The sequence below is a fragment of the Megascapheus bottae genome, chromosome 28, assembly GCF_031878675.1.
Source record: "Megascapheus bottae isolate mThoBot1 chromosome 28, mThoBot2.hap1, whole genome shotgun sequence".
Classification (NCBI taxonomy): Eukaryota; Metazoa; Chordata; class Mammalia; order Rodentia; family Geomyidae; genus Megascapheus; species Megascapheus bottae.
Genome location: NC_143536.1, coordinates 2,287,127 through 2,301,585, shown reverse-complemented (window position 1 = coordinate 2,301,585; position 14,459 = coordinate 2,287,127). Strand labels below are relative to the sequence as shown.

Genomic DNA, 14,459 nt, shown 5'->3' with positions numbered 1-14,459 from the left:
GAGATGACCACATGCACGCGCGTAACACACGCCACACGGACGTGAGCAGAGGCACAGACACACGCACCGCACAGGAGCTCCAACACAATCACTTACCTGTGTGTGCACAGCCAATCCATGCAGGCAGGCCAAGCGCACATCACACACGCACGCACACACACACATGCATGCACGCGCGCGCGCGCGCGCGCGCGCGCACACACACACACACACACACAGCTCCCCTCTGGGACAGAGGGCGGGCGGCCTCTGCTCTGACCACCTGGAGTGCCCCTTGGCTTGTGGACTTGTCCTGGCTCGTGGGGGAAGCCAGGGACCCTGCAGGGCTCCCCGCTGTGGCTCAGCTCCTGCGCCCAGGCCCCAGGCCCGCTGTCTGGGAAGAACACCAGGGGGAGGCCACAGCCGAGGGCTCCCACACTGGAAGTCTCCGCAGGGAAGCCCGGGTAACACCTGGCCCCAGTCGGGCCAGGCAGAGGCGACCAGGGCTGCGGCAGGGGCGGGGCGGGGGCGGGGGTGGAGGAGGGGATGGGACATCAAGATTCTGTGCTTGGAAAACTCCAAACCAGGACTTTGGCGCCTCAAGGACCCCCCTGCTGGGCGAGGCCAATACTGAGATGCCTTGCATGTCCCCATGGCAGGCTCCTAGGGGAGAGGGCACCGCACTGCCCCGCCCCGGTGCACACCCTGTCACCCACACTGAAGGGCAACTATGCCCACCCCTCCCAGCGGCCCGGCCCTCCTCCCCGACGTCTGCCCTCTCCCGCACAGCGCTGTTGGTCACCCACTCCTACCCACCTGCTCTGCCCACCCTCTGCCATCTGCATGCACCTGCCACCGCCCACACCGCTCCGCAGAGCTGAGACCTGCCACGAATGGGAAATGAGCCCACAGCCGGCGGCGGCGGGCACAGCCGGTGGCTCTGCCCTGCTGGAGGCTGCCTTTTCCCCGCTGGCTCTGCTTTCACAGGCAGACCCCTCCTCCACCTCTCCCGGAACCAGCGGGGAGGAAGAAGGATTAAAAGAAGCCTATCGCCCCCTGAGGGGCGCTAAACCCTGGCTGCTCTGCCAAAGGCTGCACAGGGCCTCCCTTGGCCTCTGCCTCAGCCAGGCAGGGCCCCAGCCCCACCCCTCTGAAGACAAAGGCACTTCGGGGGGGCCTGGCCGCCGCCTGCCTAGCACCTGCTCAGTCAATGCTTCCTGAGCACCTCCCATGGGGGTGCAGTGGGGAATGGGGGAGGGAGACGCCAGCCCCGTGGAGCGGCTGCTCAGAGAGAAGGCCAGCCAGGAAGGAGCAGAACTGGAGGCAGGCAGGTGCTGGGGGCCTTCACGACTGGGGGGGGGCAATGAAAGGGACAGTGGAACAAAGAGACATCTCCACCTGCTCTCCTGCCCAAAACTAGTGCACTAGTGCGGCAGGTGCCCTCCCCAGACTCAGACCACAGAGCAGGTGGTGCCCTGGCTATGAGCCCTGCCCACCGCCGGAGAGGTCCGGCATCACAGGCAGGGCCCCTCCTCTGAGCCTGGGGACTGAGCAGTGAGAGGCCTCTGTGGAATCAAAGGAACTGTGAACCAGACAGGAAGGAACCTGATGGCAGAGTGGTGACACCAACAGAGCAGAGGGACTGGCGGGTGTGGGATCTGGGGCTGGGCCTCCCTTGCCAGCCAGGCACACCTGACAGTGCACACACACGCACGCACACACACACACACACACACACAATGCCCCTGGCATCGAGGAACACAGGAAGGGAGGTAAACGGTCCCAGAGCCAGGAGTAGGAGAGATGGACTCTAAACTCAGGACAGCTCAGGCATGGGTGAGCACTGGGGCTCTCCCTGTTCCCAGGCTCCCTGCATCCTATCGCTGCCTCCAGAGGCAGAGGCATAGCCTCCCCAGCTTGCACCTTGTGGTAGGCTGGACCTCGGGCAAGGCAGCTCCCTGTGTCCCAGACAGCCAGGGAAGGCATCCTGAAAGGCGCTGCAGGGCACAGGGGCACGGGAGAAGCAAAGGTGGGGACAGAGCCGGTGGCACCCCATCCATCACACTGTGTGACGTGACCTCAGTCTCCCTGACGTAGGGCACAGAGGGTCAGCCAGGCCCCCCTCCCCTGGACCCGGGTGCACTGCGCGCTCCTGAGACAAGTGGCTGGGAAGCACGGCGGCCCCCTGGGAGGGCGGCCCACAGCCACCTCAGCCTTGCCCGGAGGCACCAGCTGCAGCTCCGCCCTGCATCCCCGCCCCCCCCTTCCGGTCAAGGGGCCAGCAGAGGCTTCAGGGCTTCAGGGCCCCGAGCTGGGACTGAGGCCAGGCAAGCTGAGGGAAGTGGGGATCGTGCCTGCTGGCCAGGACATGCAGGAGCCGCGGCTGCAGAGAAAGGGCTCAACACAACACCTGGCCGCGGTGTGTCCCTCCGCCTGCCGCCCAGCGAGCTGAGAGGGGGGGAGGGGGAGGGAGGGGGCGGGCCCACATACCCTGTTCTCGTCGTAGATGATCTGTACCAGGCTGCGGTGCTTGGACTCGATGGGCGGGGGGGACACGGGCCCCTCAGGCTCGGGCGGCTTGGCGGCCTCCTCCTCGAGCTGTTGCTGCGGGAGGGAAAGGACCACCGCTCGAGGCTGGCCACCAGTGGCCACACAGGAAGTCAGGCTCCTCACCACTTCCTGTGAGTCAGGCTGGGACTCAGCCCAGCCCCGCCCCCCTGGCTGCAGCCTCCCGCCTTCCCGGGTTCCAATCCTGCCTTGGGCACAGGCAGCTGGGATAAGCACACCCGCTCCCTGGGGGGTGCCAGGACCGCGGGTCCTGTCCACACGCCACACCACGCCACGCCACGCCCCAACTGCCAGCTCAGGTGCTACTTCCCAGGTGCCGGCCAACCACCGCCACCACCATCACCGTCCTCGTCACCGTCCCCACCATCTGCCCTGCTTCCTCACCTGGACCCCCTTTCTCCTACACTCATGCTCTGTCTGCTTTACACCAAGACCAGAGCGCTCAAGACACTGGCCTAGGCCACCCAGGAGGGCACCGGGGCACCTTCTCAGGGGAGATGCGCCCAGCCCGCGCGTGCAGCCAGGAGGGACCCGACAGAAGGATGGCGTTGGCAGAGCCTGGCTTCCCTGGCCCAGCCAGGCAGCAGTGAGACGCGACCCAAAGGGCACTGCAACGATGTCACAGAACGGAAAACAAGCAGGGACAGAAAGGGCAGGGGAGGCAGGCTTCTCCTTCCGAGCAGGACCCTGCCCAGGCGCCAGAGAAAGGCCCAGGCCAAGCCGGGTACAAAGACCAGCTGAGCAGGGGCTCCAGTCACGGTCCCAGAACAGCCACCCCAGCTCAGCACTGCGGCCCTGCGGCCCGGCCCGGCATCCCCACTGCTCTCAACTCCAGGTCTCCTTCCCGGAGAGCCTGGGAGAAGGCTGCCTGGAGAGCGCTGGACGCACGGTGAGCCCAGAGCCATGCACATGTCTACCTCAGCTTTCCTCCAAGGCTTCACCACCACCACAGCTGCACTGTGCACGCTGGGGTCCCGCCCTCCTCCCAGCGCTAAGGTAGAGGGGAGGGCCTCAAATAGGCTGTGTGCGTGCTCCTGTGCACGCATGCCAGGTCTGGGCTTGAACTCTGGGCCTGGACACTGTCCCTGGGCTCTTCAGCTCAAGGCTACAACCCTACCCTCGAGCCAAGCCCCACTTCCCATTTTCTAGAGTTTAAATGGAGATAAGAGTCTCAGGTCCTCTTGTGCCCAGGCTGGCTTTGAACCCTGATCTTCAGATCTCAGCCGCCTGAGTAGCTAGGATTACAGGCGTGAGCCACCATGCCTGCTGTCCCTAGGGGGTGTTTTTTCCCTCCTTTTTTCTTTTAAATAAAGGTGGTACACAGTCCTTGAGTTTTGTTTTTTTTTAAATCAAGGCTGGAGCTCCACCACTTGAGCCACAGCTCCACTTCTGACTTCTTGGTAGTCAGTTTTTCCTGGAACCACAATCCATAGACTTCAGTCTCTGGTGTGGCCAAGAAGCCAGGGCTGTGACCTGATGACTCCTGGACTCCAGATCGTGACCTCCGCCCAGAGCCCACCTCCAGCTCGCACAAGCCCGGCTGTCCCAACCACAGTCACTGTACTTAAATCAAAACACAGCTTGCAGTCACGAGGCACGCCTTACGCCGAAGAACCAAGCAGTCAGAAGCCACCAGGGTGCCTAGCCTGGTCCTGTGAGCCCTGTGCACATTCACATGGTACACACACACACACACACACACACGCACACACACACGGTGCATGCCCACACAGCCACGCACGCACACGCACACATACGCACGCTGGGTCCCGCCCTGGTGGCACCTGCTTCTTCTTCAGCTTGGAGATCTGCTGCTCCACCACGGTGATCTCACAGTCCACACCCGCACATGTGCGCACACACACACACACTGTGCACACACACACACACTGTGCATACACGCGTGTACACACACACCTGCTTCTTCTTCAGCTTGGAGATCTGCTGCTCCACCATGGTGATCTCTCGGTCCACGCGGTCCATGCTCTGGATCAGTTCCTCCTTGGACAGCCGGGGAGGCGCCAGCTCCAGGTCAGGGTCTGCGTGCGGGGGGCTGGGCGGGGACACAGGCTCCAACTTGCCGGTCAGGCCACGGTCCTGGGTTGGAGAGAAGGTCATGGTCAGCCCTGGTGACCCGCACCAAAGGAAGGGCAGGCAAAGTCCTGAGAAGAGGCCAGCACCCCAGTCTGGCCCCGCAGAACCCTCTACACTCCCGGCCCTGCAGGACACACACACGGCCCAACCTCCAGGACCCCAGAGAACCCCCAGCACCCCGCAGGACCCCCTCTGCAAGAAACCTGCAGGGACCCCAGGACTCCTAGGAACAGGGTGCACATCTGGGGGTGCCACCCAGCTCTGTGTTTACTGGCAATTTTCTAGGGGGAGTCTTACAAGCAGAGGCCCCTGGCTGGTTTGGCAGTTTCCTCCACTCATCCAGTAGGCGTCCGGCCATGAGAAAGGGCGTGGAAAGGCAGCCAGTCCTCACCTGCATGGCCCTGGGTTCTAATCCCGGCTCAGTACTGCCTGCCTCGGGTGCCCTGCCCACACAGTAGAGGACAGTGATGGGCCTGGCCTGGGCGCTGTCCCTGAGCTTCTCTTCTCTTGCTCAAGGTGCCACCTCTGGCTTTTTTTCTCTGTGGTGCTGGACCAGGGCTTCAGGCCTGCCAGGCAAGCACTCCACCACTAAGTCACAATCCCGCCCCTTGGCCAGGCTACCATGGCGTGAACGGTGCTGTCCACGGCTCTCCTTTCGCTCCCAGAGCCCTTCCCCAGGTGCGGGCTGGCGGCAGTCCTTGCCACGTGGCCACAGGCCATGTTAGGGTCTGGTCCTGACAGCCTAAAACCACGGGGCCACAGACTGCTCAGCTCCGTTGTCTGAGCCTACCACCAAACCGTCACCAAATCACATCCCCACTGGACACTCTGGCTTTAACAGCTCAAGGCAACCTGCGTATTGTGCACAATCACAGACTGGGGAGACGGGAAGCCCTCTGGGGTCCCCTGGCTCTGGGCAGGGACTGACTGACCCACCCAGGCTTGGGACACGAGGCTGAGACTGCAGAGGGGGAAGGAACCTGGCTTGGTTTCACCCACACTCAGTGGCGACAAGGTCTTGGTGCCGGCACACCATAGACCTGGGTCTGTGCTGGAGCCGGTTTTACACCCGTGCCGGGCTGGCGGGCTGGCCGGCCGCTCTGCCGGTGGAGGGCATCTAGAGAGGCTCCCCCTGGCAGTTCCCAGGCCATCAGGAAAGTCCACCCATTCCCAAGCAGCCAGAAGCCCAAGGCGGGACAGCGCGCCAAGGAATGTGTGCATAGGAAAAATGGACGTGGCAGGGCAGGGCCTTTGCCTCAGGTGTCAGACTCTGCTTCCAGCCGAACTCCATCTGTGCACGGCGGCCCCCAAGCCTGGCCTTGCTGCCACAACCACAGGTCCCAACCTCCAACAGCTCGAGGCAATCACACAGGCAACCCCAGCGGGGCCCCACCACCCGCTGCTCCACGAGGACCTGGCCAGGAGGGGCCAGGCAGGCTGCAGACGCACACCCTGGAAGATGAGGCGGACAGCGGCAAAGCCAGACAGAAACAGCAAGAGACACGCTGAACACAAGAGGACTGCGGTCAGGCACCTGCACTCAGGCAGGGAAACCGAGGCAGGAGGCATGAGTAGGGGTGGGGCCCAGGAGGAGGAAGGCTCCGGGACTGGGTTAGGTGCCCTGGCTTTGCAAGGAGGCCCCAAGGCAGATGCCAGGGGTCTGACGGAGGGCTGTCCCTGGGTGCATATGGAGAGACAAGTAGAGAGGTGCTGACAGGCTGGAGCAGGGTATGAGGGAGGAGGACGGAGAGGCAAGGAGAGCCAGAGTCCCTGTCGGACCCAGGCCTGCTCAAGTCTGGGTGCTAAGGCCCCAGCACAGGAGCCAACTCTGTATCTGTCAGATCCCAGCCCTCGGCAAGCCCTCATCTCTTCCCTCCTTACCTCTTACTCTAGCCAACCACAACGGCCTCAAGCCTGGGCCTGCCTCAGGACCTTTGCACACCCTCCTGTGGTCTGGAATACTTTTGTGGGGGGTCGTTGGTGGTGGGGCTTGAACTCTAGGCCTGGGCGCTGTCCCTGAGCTCTTTAGCTCAAGGCTACTGCACTAGTGCTCTACAACTTGAGCCACAGCACCACTTCCAGTTTTCTGGTGGTTAACTGGAGAGAAGAGTCTCACAGATCTCAGATCTCCTCAGATCTCAGCCTCCTGAGTAGCTGGGATGACAGGCAGAGCCACCGCGCCTGGCTCAGAAACACTTCCTTGTTCTTCCCCGCTCCTCTGCCAGACCCCCCCCCCCCGTGCCTCCCCCTGCCCAGCCCACCACGGGCCTTTCCCCAACCCCCGCCTGGTCGGTCAAGGGCAGCCTCACCTTGGCGAGGTCCTCGGAGCCTCCGGGCTGGCTGTCAGGCAGCAGGGGCGCCGGCCGCAGCAGGGCATCAGGCAGCAGCTCCAGGCGCGGCCGCTTGCTCTCCATGAACTCGGTCTCCGGCTTGCCCAGCTCGGGCAGGTACGCGTGGGACTCGGCCCGCAGGTGCAGCTCCTGCGACCTGCGGGGGCACAGACGCCCATGGCGCCGTCGCTGCGCTGGGAGGGACCTCCGGGGCCCCCGCCACCCCCCCACTGAGCCAGCCCCAGGGCAGACATCCCTAGCCGAGCACAGAACTGCCAGCAAACCTAGCTCGGCTGGGTCCATCAGGGCCCAGCCTCGCCCCCGCGGGCCTCTAACTCACCTCCTCCCCGCTTGCCCAAGAGCGCACCCAGCACACCCAGGCCAGCCTGCACCGGTCACAAGGTGTCTGGGACGTTCTAGATGGTCTCACCACCCTCCCCTGCCTTCACCCTCACCCTGGGTGATGGCCCCGATGGCCCCGCTCTCCCACAGCGAGGCACAGGCCTCTGTGTGTCCCCCACACACACGTCCCAGGGCCACGCCCTCTTCCTGCCACCCGCCAGGGCGTGTGTCCTGCTGGACTCCCAGGCCTCGGCATCCCCTCCCGAGGCAGCTCCCCAGCCCGCCAGGAGGCCTGGGCCTCTGCTCACCGCTCACTCCCCGGCTGGAACTCGGACAGCAGGGAGGGCCGCCTCCTCTGAGGCTGGACGATGGAGCCCGGCGACAGGTGCGAGGTGTAGTCGCGGGGGTGGTGCGGGTACTCGAGGAGCCCCACGTCCTGGGGGAAGGGGAGGAATGGGCAAAGGCAGGTGCCACGGCAGCCTGCTTGCTGCCGAAAAGACCCGGAGGCGCGCCCTGCCCTCCCGGCCACAGCACCCCAACCCCACCAGCCCCCGAGCCCAGCCCAGCCTGAGCGCTGACGCAGGCAGAGCTACCCAGCGCCACCCAGGCCTCGGAGCGGCTCCCACATGGCCTCCAGCTACCCTGGAGACTGAGGGGGACGTCCGGTGGGGGCCCCGGGCAGGTGACAGCCAGCACCACCGGCCCCCACCCCGTCCCTCCTGGCCCACAGCCCGCTGCCCGCTGCCAGGCGGGCACTGCAGACAGCTCGCAGGGGAGCGTGAGGTGGCCTGCGTAAGGACAGAGCGCATGCAGCGTCAGCGCGGCCACGCCGTCACCCAGGCGGGAGGCGGCAGTGCCAGGCTGCAGGCCTAGAAACTCCATGTGCAGACGGTGGGGGGAGAGGGGGCGGGGATCCTGGCCAAGCCAGGCGCAGAGCTCGTTAGCAGTGGGGGCTGGGGCCGGGTGGCCTGAGAGCCAGGCACTCCTCCCCCCCCACAGCAAGCACCACACGGGGGCCCTGCAGGGGCCACAGGCATTCTGAGCCCCAGAGAATGGGCCTAGTTCAGAGAGGAGGCCCACCCAGCCAAAAAGAGTGGGGCACCCGAGGCAGCACTCTTCACCCAGGAGAGCCCCAGGGAGCACACAAGCTGTACATGGTGTTGCGGGGAGGGATTCCTCTGTGGATTCAGAATCGCCCTCTTCTGGAATGACGGGGTCATCCTCCACAGGTCCACCCCAGGGCCTTTGCACAGGCAGTCCCTCCTCCTGTCAGGCTCCTTTCTTCCCCCAGGTCACAGCTCCAACCATAGGCTTTCCCAGACGCTCTTGACCCCCACTTTGATCGGATGTCCCCCAGCCCTGCTCCTCCCTCTACTCCCCCTCCCACTGCATCCTGCGAGGCCAGAGGCACCTGTCCACCACAGGTGCCCACGCTCCCAGGCCCGGAAACCCACACTCAACATGGGAGCAGGCTGAAAAAATAAAGGACGATGGCCGCCAGAGAAGACGGCTGCCAAGGATGGACGGGAGCGGGTGGGGGTAAACGGGCGAGTGAGGGACGGGGAAACGGAGGTCAGTGGGAGAAGAACCGGTGAGCAAACGCACGTGGGGACAACGGGCGGTCAGCGAGTCGGTGGGGGGCAGACACAGGGCTGGGCGCGGGCAGTGCCGGGGGCGTCCCTGCCACCACACCACGCAGGCCAGGGACCCCAGACGCGTCTGTGACAAGGTGGAAATCTGCTGTCTGCAGAGCCCGCCGGCTCCATCTAGGGCAGGCGTCAGAGCCCAGCCGGAGCCAGCCGGCCACGCCGCCAGGCATCACGACACTCGGCCACAGCCACACGCAGACACGCACAGCATGGACAGAAGCTGTTTGTTACCCCTGCGCCCGCCAGGGGACAAGGCACACCGGGCCTCGGGGGGGAAGATGGACGTCACACTGTGTGGCAGCTGTCACCACTCTCATCCATTCTCTCCTCCGTCTGCGCATCCTTCGTGGACTGCTGGGTCACACCCACGCGGGCACACGCTCACCACACACACAACCCCGCACACCACGCCTCTGACCCTCGCTCAGCGACGGGGAAGCGAGTGCGGGCCAGGGCCGTCGAGCCGCAGGCATGCCAAGGCAGAGGCTGGCACGGGGCACCTGCCCGCAGCGCCCCCACCGCGGGCTGTGGGCCCAGCCGGGAGGGAGGAGGAGGAGGGAGCGGGTCTTCTGCAGAGCAAGCCCGGTGCAGGGCCCTGGCTGAACCCGCGCCCCCCCCCGGATGGGGCCCCGTGTTGGGGGGGGGACTGGAGCTGTGAGATGGACAGAACTGGGGGAAAGACGGGGGCCAGACCAGACAGAGCGACCCACAGGGCACTGGCACTGGGGAGGGCAGAGCTGAGGTCAGAGCAGGAGCATGCCCACAGGCCACCTGGGCCCCAGGGCGGGCGAGGCCGGGTTCCCCACCCCCGTGGCAGTCCTCAGGCATCTGTCTCTCTGTGCCTCGCTTCCTGCCTTTGCTTGGCAGAGGAGGCCAGGCAGAGGGCAGCCGCTCCCAGGCAGCCTCTGGTCTCCAGGGCGCTGCAGCCTGGCCCACCCGGGGTCAGCATGTCCTAGAAGGGACATGTGGCCGCCCACCACTCCCCACCCAGGACAGAAACGCCCCAATCTGTGGCCACCTGGGTTGAACCCTGCTCACCCCGAGGGGGCCATGACCACTTCATCCTGTCCGCCACATCCTGCATCACTGCTGCCCCCAGGAGTTGAGGCTCCGGGGTCAGAGGCCACAGCTGGGGCAAAGGGCAGGAATGTAGGTGAAAGGGCAGGGGCCACCGAAGCCTCAAGAATCCCTGAAGCTGGCCTACAGGGAAGGGGCGGGTGAGGGGCAGACAGGATGAGAACCAAGAGGAAAGCCAAAGGCAGCGAGAGAATGGCTCCCCAAACGGGCAGGGCCCCCGCAGGCGGTCATCCAACAATGCGACAGGCAGTAGACATGGCCCGGCTCCGAGTCCCGGGCTTGCTCAGAACCCAGAGGCAGCCAGCTGCCAGCTGCTGGGGCCTGGTCCTGGGCCCCGTGCAAGAGGGCCCGTCACCGCTCGAGCTGGCTCAAGTCTTGGGAGATGAGCAGGGAGATCCTGAGTGCTGGGGCAGAAGGCCGTGACACTGTGACACCAGGCCCACCCAGGACAGAAGAGGGGTGGCCGGTGCGGAGGGGCGTGAACGCGGAGACGCCGGCACACAGGATGCGCACTCTGCAAGCCGATCCAGACGCGGCGGAGAGCGCCACGACCCGGCCACCTCCACCCCCGGTGGCCCGGGCCTCCCCACCCAACGGCTGGCTCCCCAGGCCCTGCCAGGGCCAGGAAGGGCCCCGGGGAGCAGCGGCCTCTGCCCAGGGCTCAGAGCCACAGAAGCCATGCAGCCTGGCTACAAGGACACTCAGGACAGGGCAGAAGAGCCCCCCGAGCCCACCGCGCGTCTTACCGTGTGGGGCCGGGCAATCTGCACCGGGTAGAGGCCGTGAGGCGGATAGCGGGTCTCGGTGGCCCTCCACGTCTGGGCCGCTGGCTGTGTGGATCCTGACATGGTGGGCAGGGGGTGGGGGCCAGAAGAGGCTCGGGGGCTCGGTCAACTGGTAATCCCCACGGAGGGCGAGAGGCCCGCCTTTGTCACTGGTGCCTGAGGGAAACAACAGACGGAGCCTGAGGTCAGCTGAGGCCAACGGCCCACACCAGACCAGGCAGGGGCCCCTCGGCGGGCCCCTCTGCCTGCGCCTCCCCACCCCACCTCCCCTCCCGCCCCCGGCAAACGGGCCCGCCAGGATGAGCATCCCGAGCACAGCCGCAGCCCCAGCCCACAGCTGCTTCCCACCCGGGCCACAAGCACCGAGCCAGAGCCTCTGGGCCTCTCCATGGCGCCAGGGCCAAGCTTTCCAAAAGCCCTGGGCGGCACCACCTGCAGCTGCCGGGTCAGTGCCAGCTGTGTGGGGGGCACAGACAATGGAGGCCAGGGTCTGGACCCCGGGGGACAGGCAGGGCAGACACCAGCAGGGGTCAAGGACACCAGAGCTGAGGAAGGAGGAGGAGGCGGAGCCAGAGGAGGAGGAGTGGGCGGGGCCTCGTTTTGGGGGGCTCACGAACATGGCGCCTCAGAGGGGAAAAGAAGGTCCCACCAGCACGAGGAGAACCCGCCCAGCTCACAGAGACGCCCATCAGGCACGGGGACGCCCCGCCCTGGCACGCCCAAGCCAGCCAGCCCCAGCACGTCCCACATCCCCTGCAATTCCTGCCTGCAGCTGGGGCTGTCCCCAAGCGGGTGTCCCCCGTGCTGGCCTGGGAGGGTGACCACAGGGGCCGGGCCGCGTCCGCGTCCTGCTCACGACTGCCGAGGGCTCGCGTGGCGGGGTGATGGGCTGAGGTGGCAGTGACCCAGCAGCAGCAGCGAGGCTCGGGGGGGGGGGGGGGAGTGGTCTGCCAAGGCCCCCGCCGCGAGCACTCGGGCAGGGAGGGAAGGGAGCCCCGGGAGGTCTGCCCAGGACGGGGTGGGCAGGCCCCCCCCGCAGGCTGCCAGGCTCCAGGCCCACCGCAGGGAACCAAGCCCGCGTGCGGAGGAGCCGAGCCCAGGCTCCCTGTGCCCCCCGTGCAGGCCGCTGCCCTCCTCGGAGCCGCTGCAGAGCGGAGTGACCGCAGGGCCAGGTCAGCAGCCCTGAGAACCACGTCCAGGGAGCCGCCACCCCCACCCCCACCATCGCCATCACCAGCTCCATCACCATCACCAGCTCCACCACCAACTCCACCACCTCCCACCCCACCCCCACCAACGCCATCACCAGCTCCACCACCTCCCACCCCACCCTCACCATCGCCCCCACTCCACCACCAACTCCAGCGCCATCACTACCTCCACCTGCATCACTCATCACCAGGCTACTTGAGAGTCCCCCAAAGTGAGCCACGCCCCCTTCTGTGGGCAAAGGGAGAGGGCAAGCCTGACCCACTGGAAACACCCTCACTGCCTCCGCGCGCTCCCGCTCTCCACCCCACACACGCAAGCAGGCGCTTCTACCCCCGCCCCCGGCTGGAGTGTCCGGAGAGACGCTGGGGCCGCTGCCCGCTTCCACGTCTGCCCTGGACGGAAGAGCCCAAGCCTTCCTGACAGAGGCGGCGCACGTGGTCTGCCTGCCAGCGCCGCCACCACCGCCAGAGGAGCACAGCCACAGAAAGGCCCGCCCAGGTCACAGGGCACAGGTGAGGCGGGGGTGGAGGAAGGAGAGCGTGACACAAGTATTGGGGGAGACCTGGGGAGGAGGAGATGAGGAAGTGGCAGATGCAGCCAGCAGGGAAGAAGAGGAGTCTGGACCTCAGCGGTGGAGGGCAGGGCAGGGGCGGGTGTGAGGCCAGGGAGAGGAGGGGAGGAGGGGGAGAGGAGGGGAGGAGGGGGAAAGGGGAGAGGAGAGGAGAGGAGGAGGAGGAGAGGAAAGGAGAGGAGAGGAGGAGAGAGGAGGAGGAGCGGGAGAGGAGAGGGGGAGAGGAGAGGGGGAGGGGGAGAGGAGAGAAGAGGAGGAGGGGGAGAGGAGAGGAAAGAAGGAGAGAGGAGGAGGAGGGGGAGAGGAGAGGAGGAGGAGAAGAGGAGAGGAGAGGAGAGGAGAGGAGAGGAGGAGAGAGGAGGAGAGAGGAGGAGGAGCGGGAGAGGAGAGGGGGAGAGGAGAGGGGGAGGGGGAGAGGAGAGGGGGAGGGGGAGAAGAGAGAAGAGGAGGAGGGGGAGAGGAGAGGAAAGAAGGAGAGAGGAGGAGGAGGGGGAGAAGAGAGGAGGAGGAGGAGGAGGGGGAGAGGAGGGGAGGAGGGGGAAAGGAGAGGAGGAGGATGAGAGGAAAGTCTCCCCCACCCCAGGCCTGGGGAGCATCCAGCCCCAGTGCGGTAAACAGCAGGCGCTCAATAAGCTTCCAAGGACAAAAGGCCAGGCGGAGCCAGGCTGGGAGCCAGGCTGGGGGTTCGTCACATCACCCCAGGGCCAGACTTGAGGCCCCGGCCCGCCCCGAGGGAGCCCCTGGGCTCGTGGCTGACCTGCTCCTCTACCCTGGGTCCTCCCAGGACTGCAGCCGCCTCCCGTCGTGGGGGTCTGTGAACCCATGACTAGGTGGGCTCAGAGCCCCTGCCCACACCCTCAGGGTGCTGCCCCTGGTCGCCCCCACCTCCAGCCGCGGCTTTGACTGAGCCTGGCCGATGCAGATGCAGGGGCATCTGGCGATAGGCAGTCATGGGGGTTTAAAGGCCCTATGGCTGGCGGCCAGGAGCTGAAGGTGACCAAACGTCTCTGCGGTCCACAGCAGCAGTGGCTGGGTGAACGTGGACAGAGCAAGATGGCCCGGCCAGGACTCAGGGAGGGAAGAGGGCCTGGCTAGAAGCAGGACGGGCGAGAGTGGAGGCGGGCAGGCATGGAGGCCCTGGCCCCAGGGGAAGGGACCGGGGCCACAAAGTGCAGGGACTCCAGGCAGAGGCAGAGCCCAGCGTGGAGACCGCAAACTTCTCTGGAAAGTCTTGCTTTCACAACCAGCCCCATGAATCACGCTGGCACCGGGTACACGCCAGCCTGGGGTGTGCCAGGAGTCGGTAGCTGAGGCCACAGGGGGCGGCCAGCAAGGACGGGGCTGTGGCGGAGGGGGAGGCGAGTGGGACCCACTTAGCAGGCGGCCTTTGGCAGCACACGTATCCCCTGGGGACCACTGGTAAACCTCCCTCCACTTACTGGGGTTCAGGAGCCACCCCTCCCTCCCCATAGCTCTGGCCCAGCGGTGCCTGGGGCCTCCTGGGTCACCATCAGTGCTGCGGAGGGAGGGGAGGGAGCCTGCCCTGAGGTAGCAGCCCCACAAAGCCCGATTTGAGAGCTGGGGGGGGTCCTCCTGGGGACAGGTCCACAGAGTGGGCTCTTTACCTCCAGGCTTGGGGTACTGGCTCTGCAGACACCCCGTGCAACCCTGCTGGGCACAGGCTCCAGCCTTGGCCTGAGGACCAACCTCTAAGGTACACAGGCCCACCCGGGGTCCAGGGGCAGGGAGGCCGAGGGCCAGGTCTGTCAGGGCAGCAGCTGGCAGGGTGAGCAGGGCTTCAGTCCGTTCTTCCTAGGAGCCAACTGGAACCCAATCTGGAGTCCTGATGGCA

At 65.9% G+C, this 14,459-nt stretch overlaps 1 protein-coding gene across 1 annotated transcript in view; it reads right to left on the bottom strand.

Annotated features, from left to right (window-relative positions):
* Ncor2 (nuclear receptor corepressor 2) overlaps positions 1 to 14,459 on the bottom strand; it is a 77,487-nt gene that overhangs the window by 58,266 nt on the left and 4,762 nt on the right. The window contains exons 2-6 of the mRNA XM_090319862.1: positions 10,786 to 10,980; positions 7,622 to 7,749; positions 6,951 to 7,128; positions 4,465 to 4,644; positions 2,470 to 2,583 (exon numbers count right to left, since the gene is read on the bottom strand). Coding sequence (XP_090175988.1) covers positions 2,470 to 2,583; positions 4,465 to 4,644; positions 6,951 to 7,128; positions 7,622 to 7,749; positions 10,786 to 10,887 — 702 coding nt within the window. The 5' untranslated portion in view covers positions 10,888 to 10,980. The remainder of the gene's footprint in view (positions 1 to 2,469; positions 2,584 to 4,464; positions 4,645 to 6,950; positions 7,129 to 7,621; positions 7,750 to 10,785; positions 10,981 to 14,459) is intronic.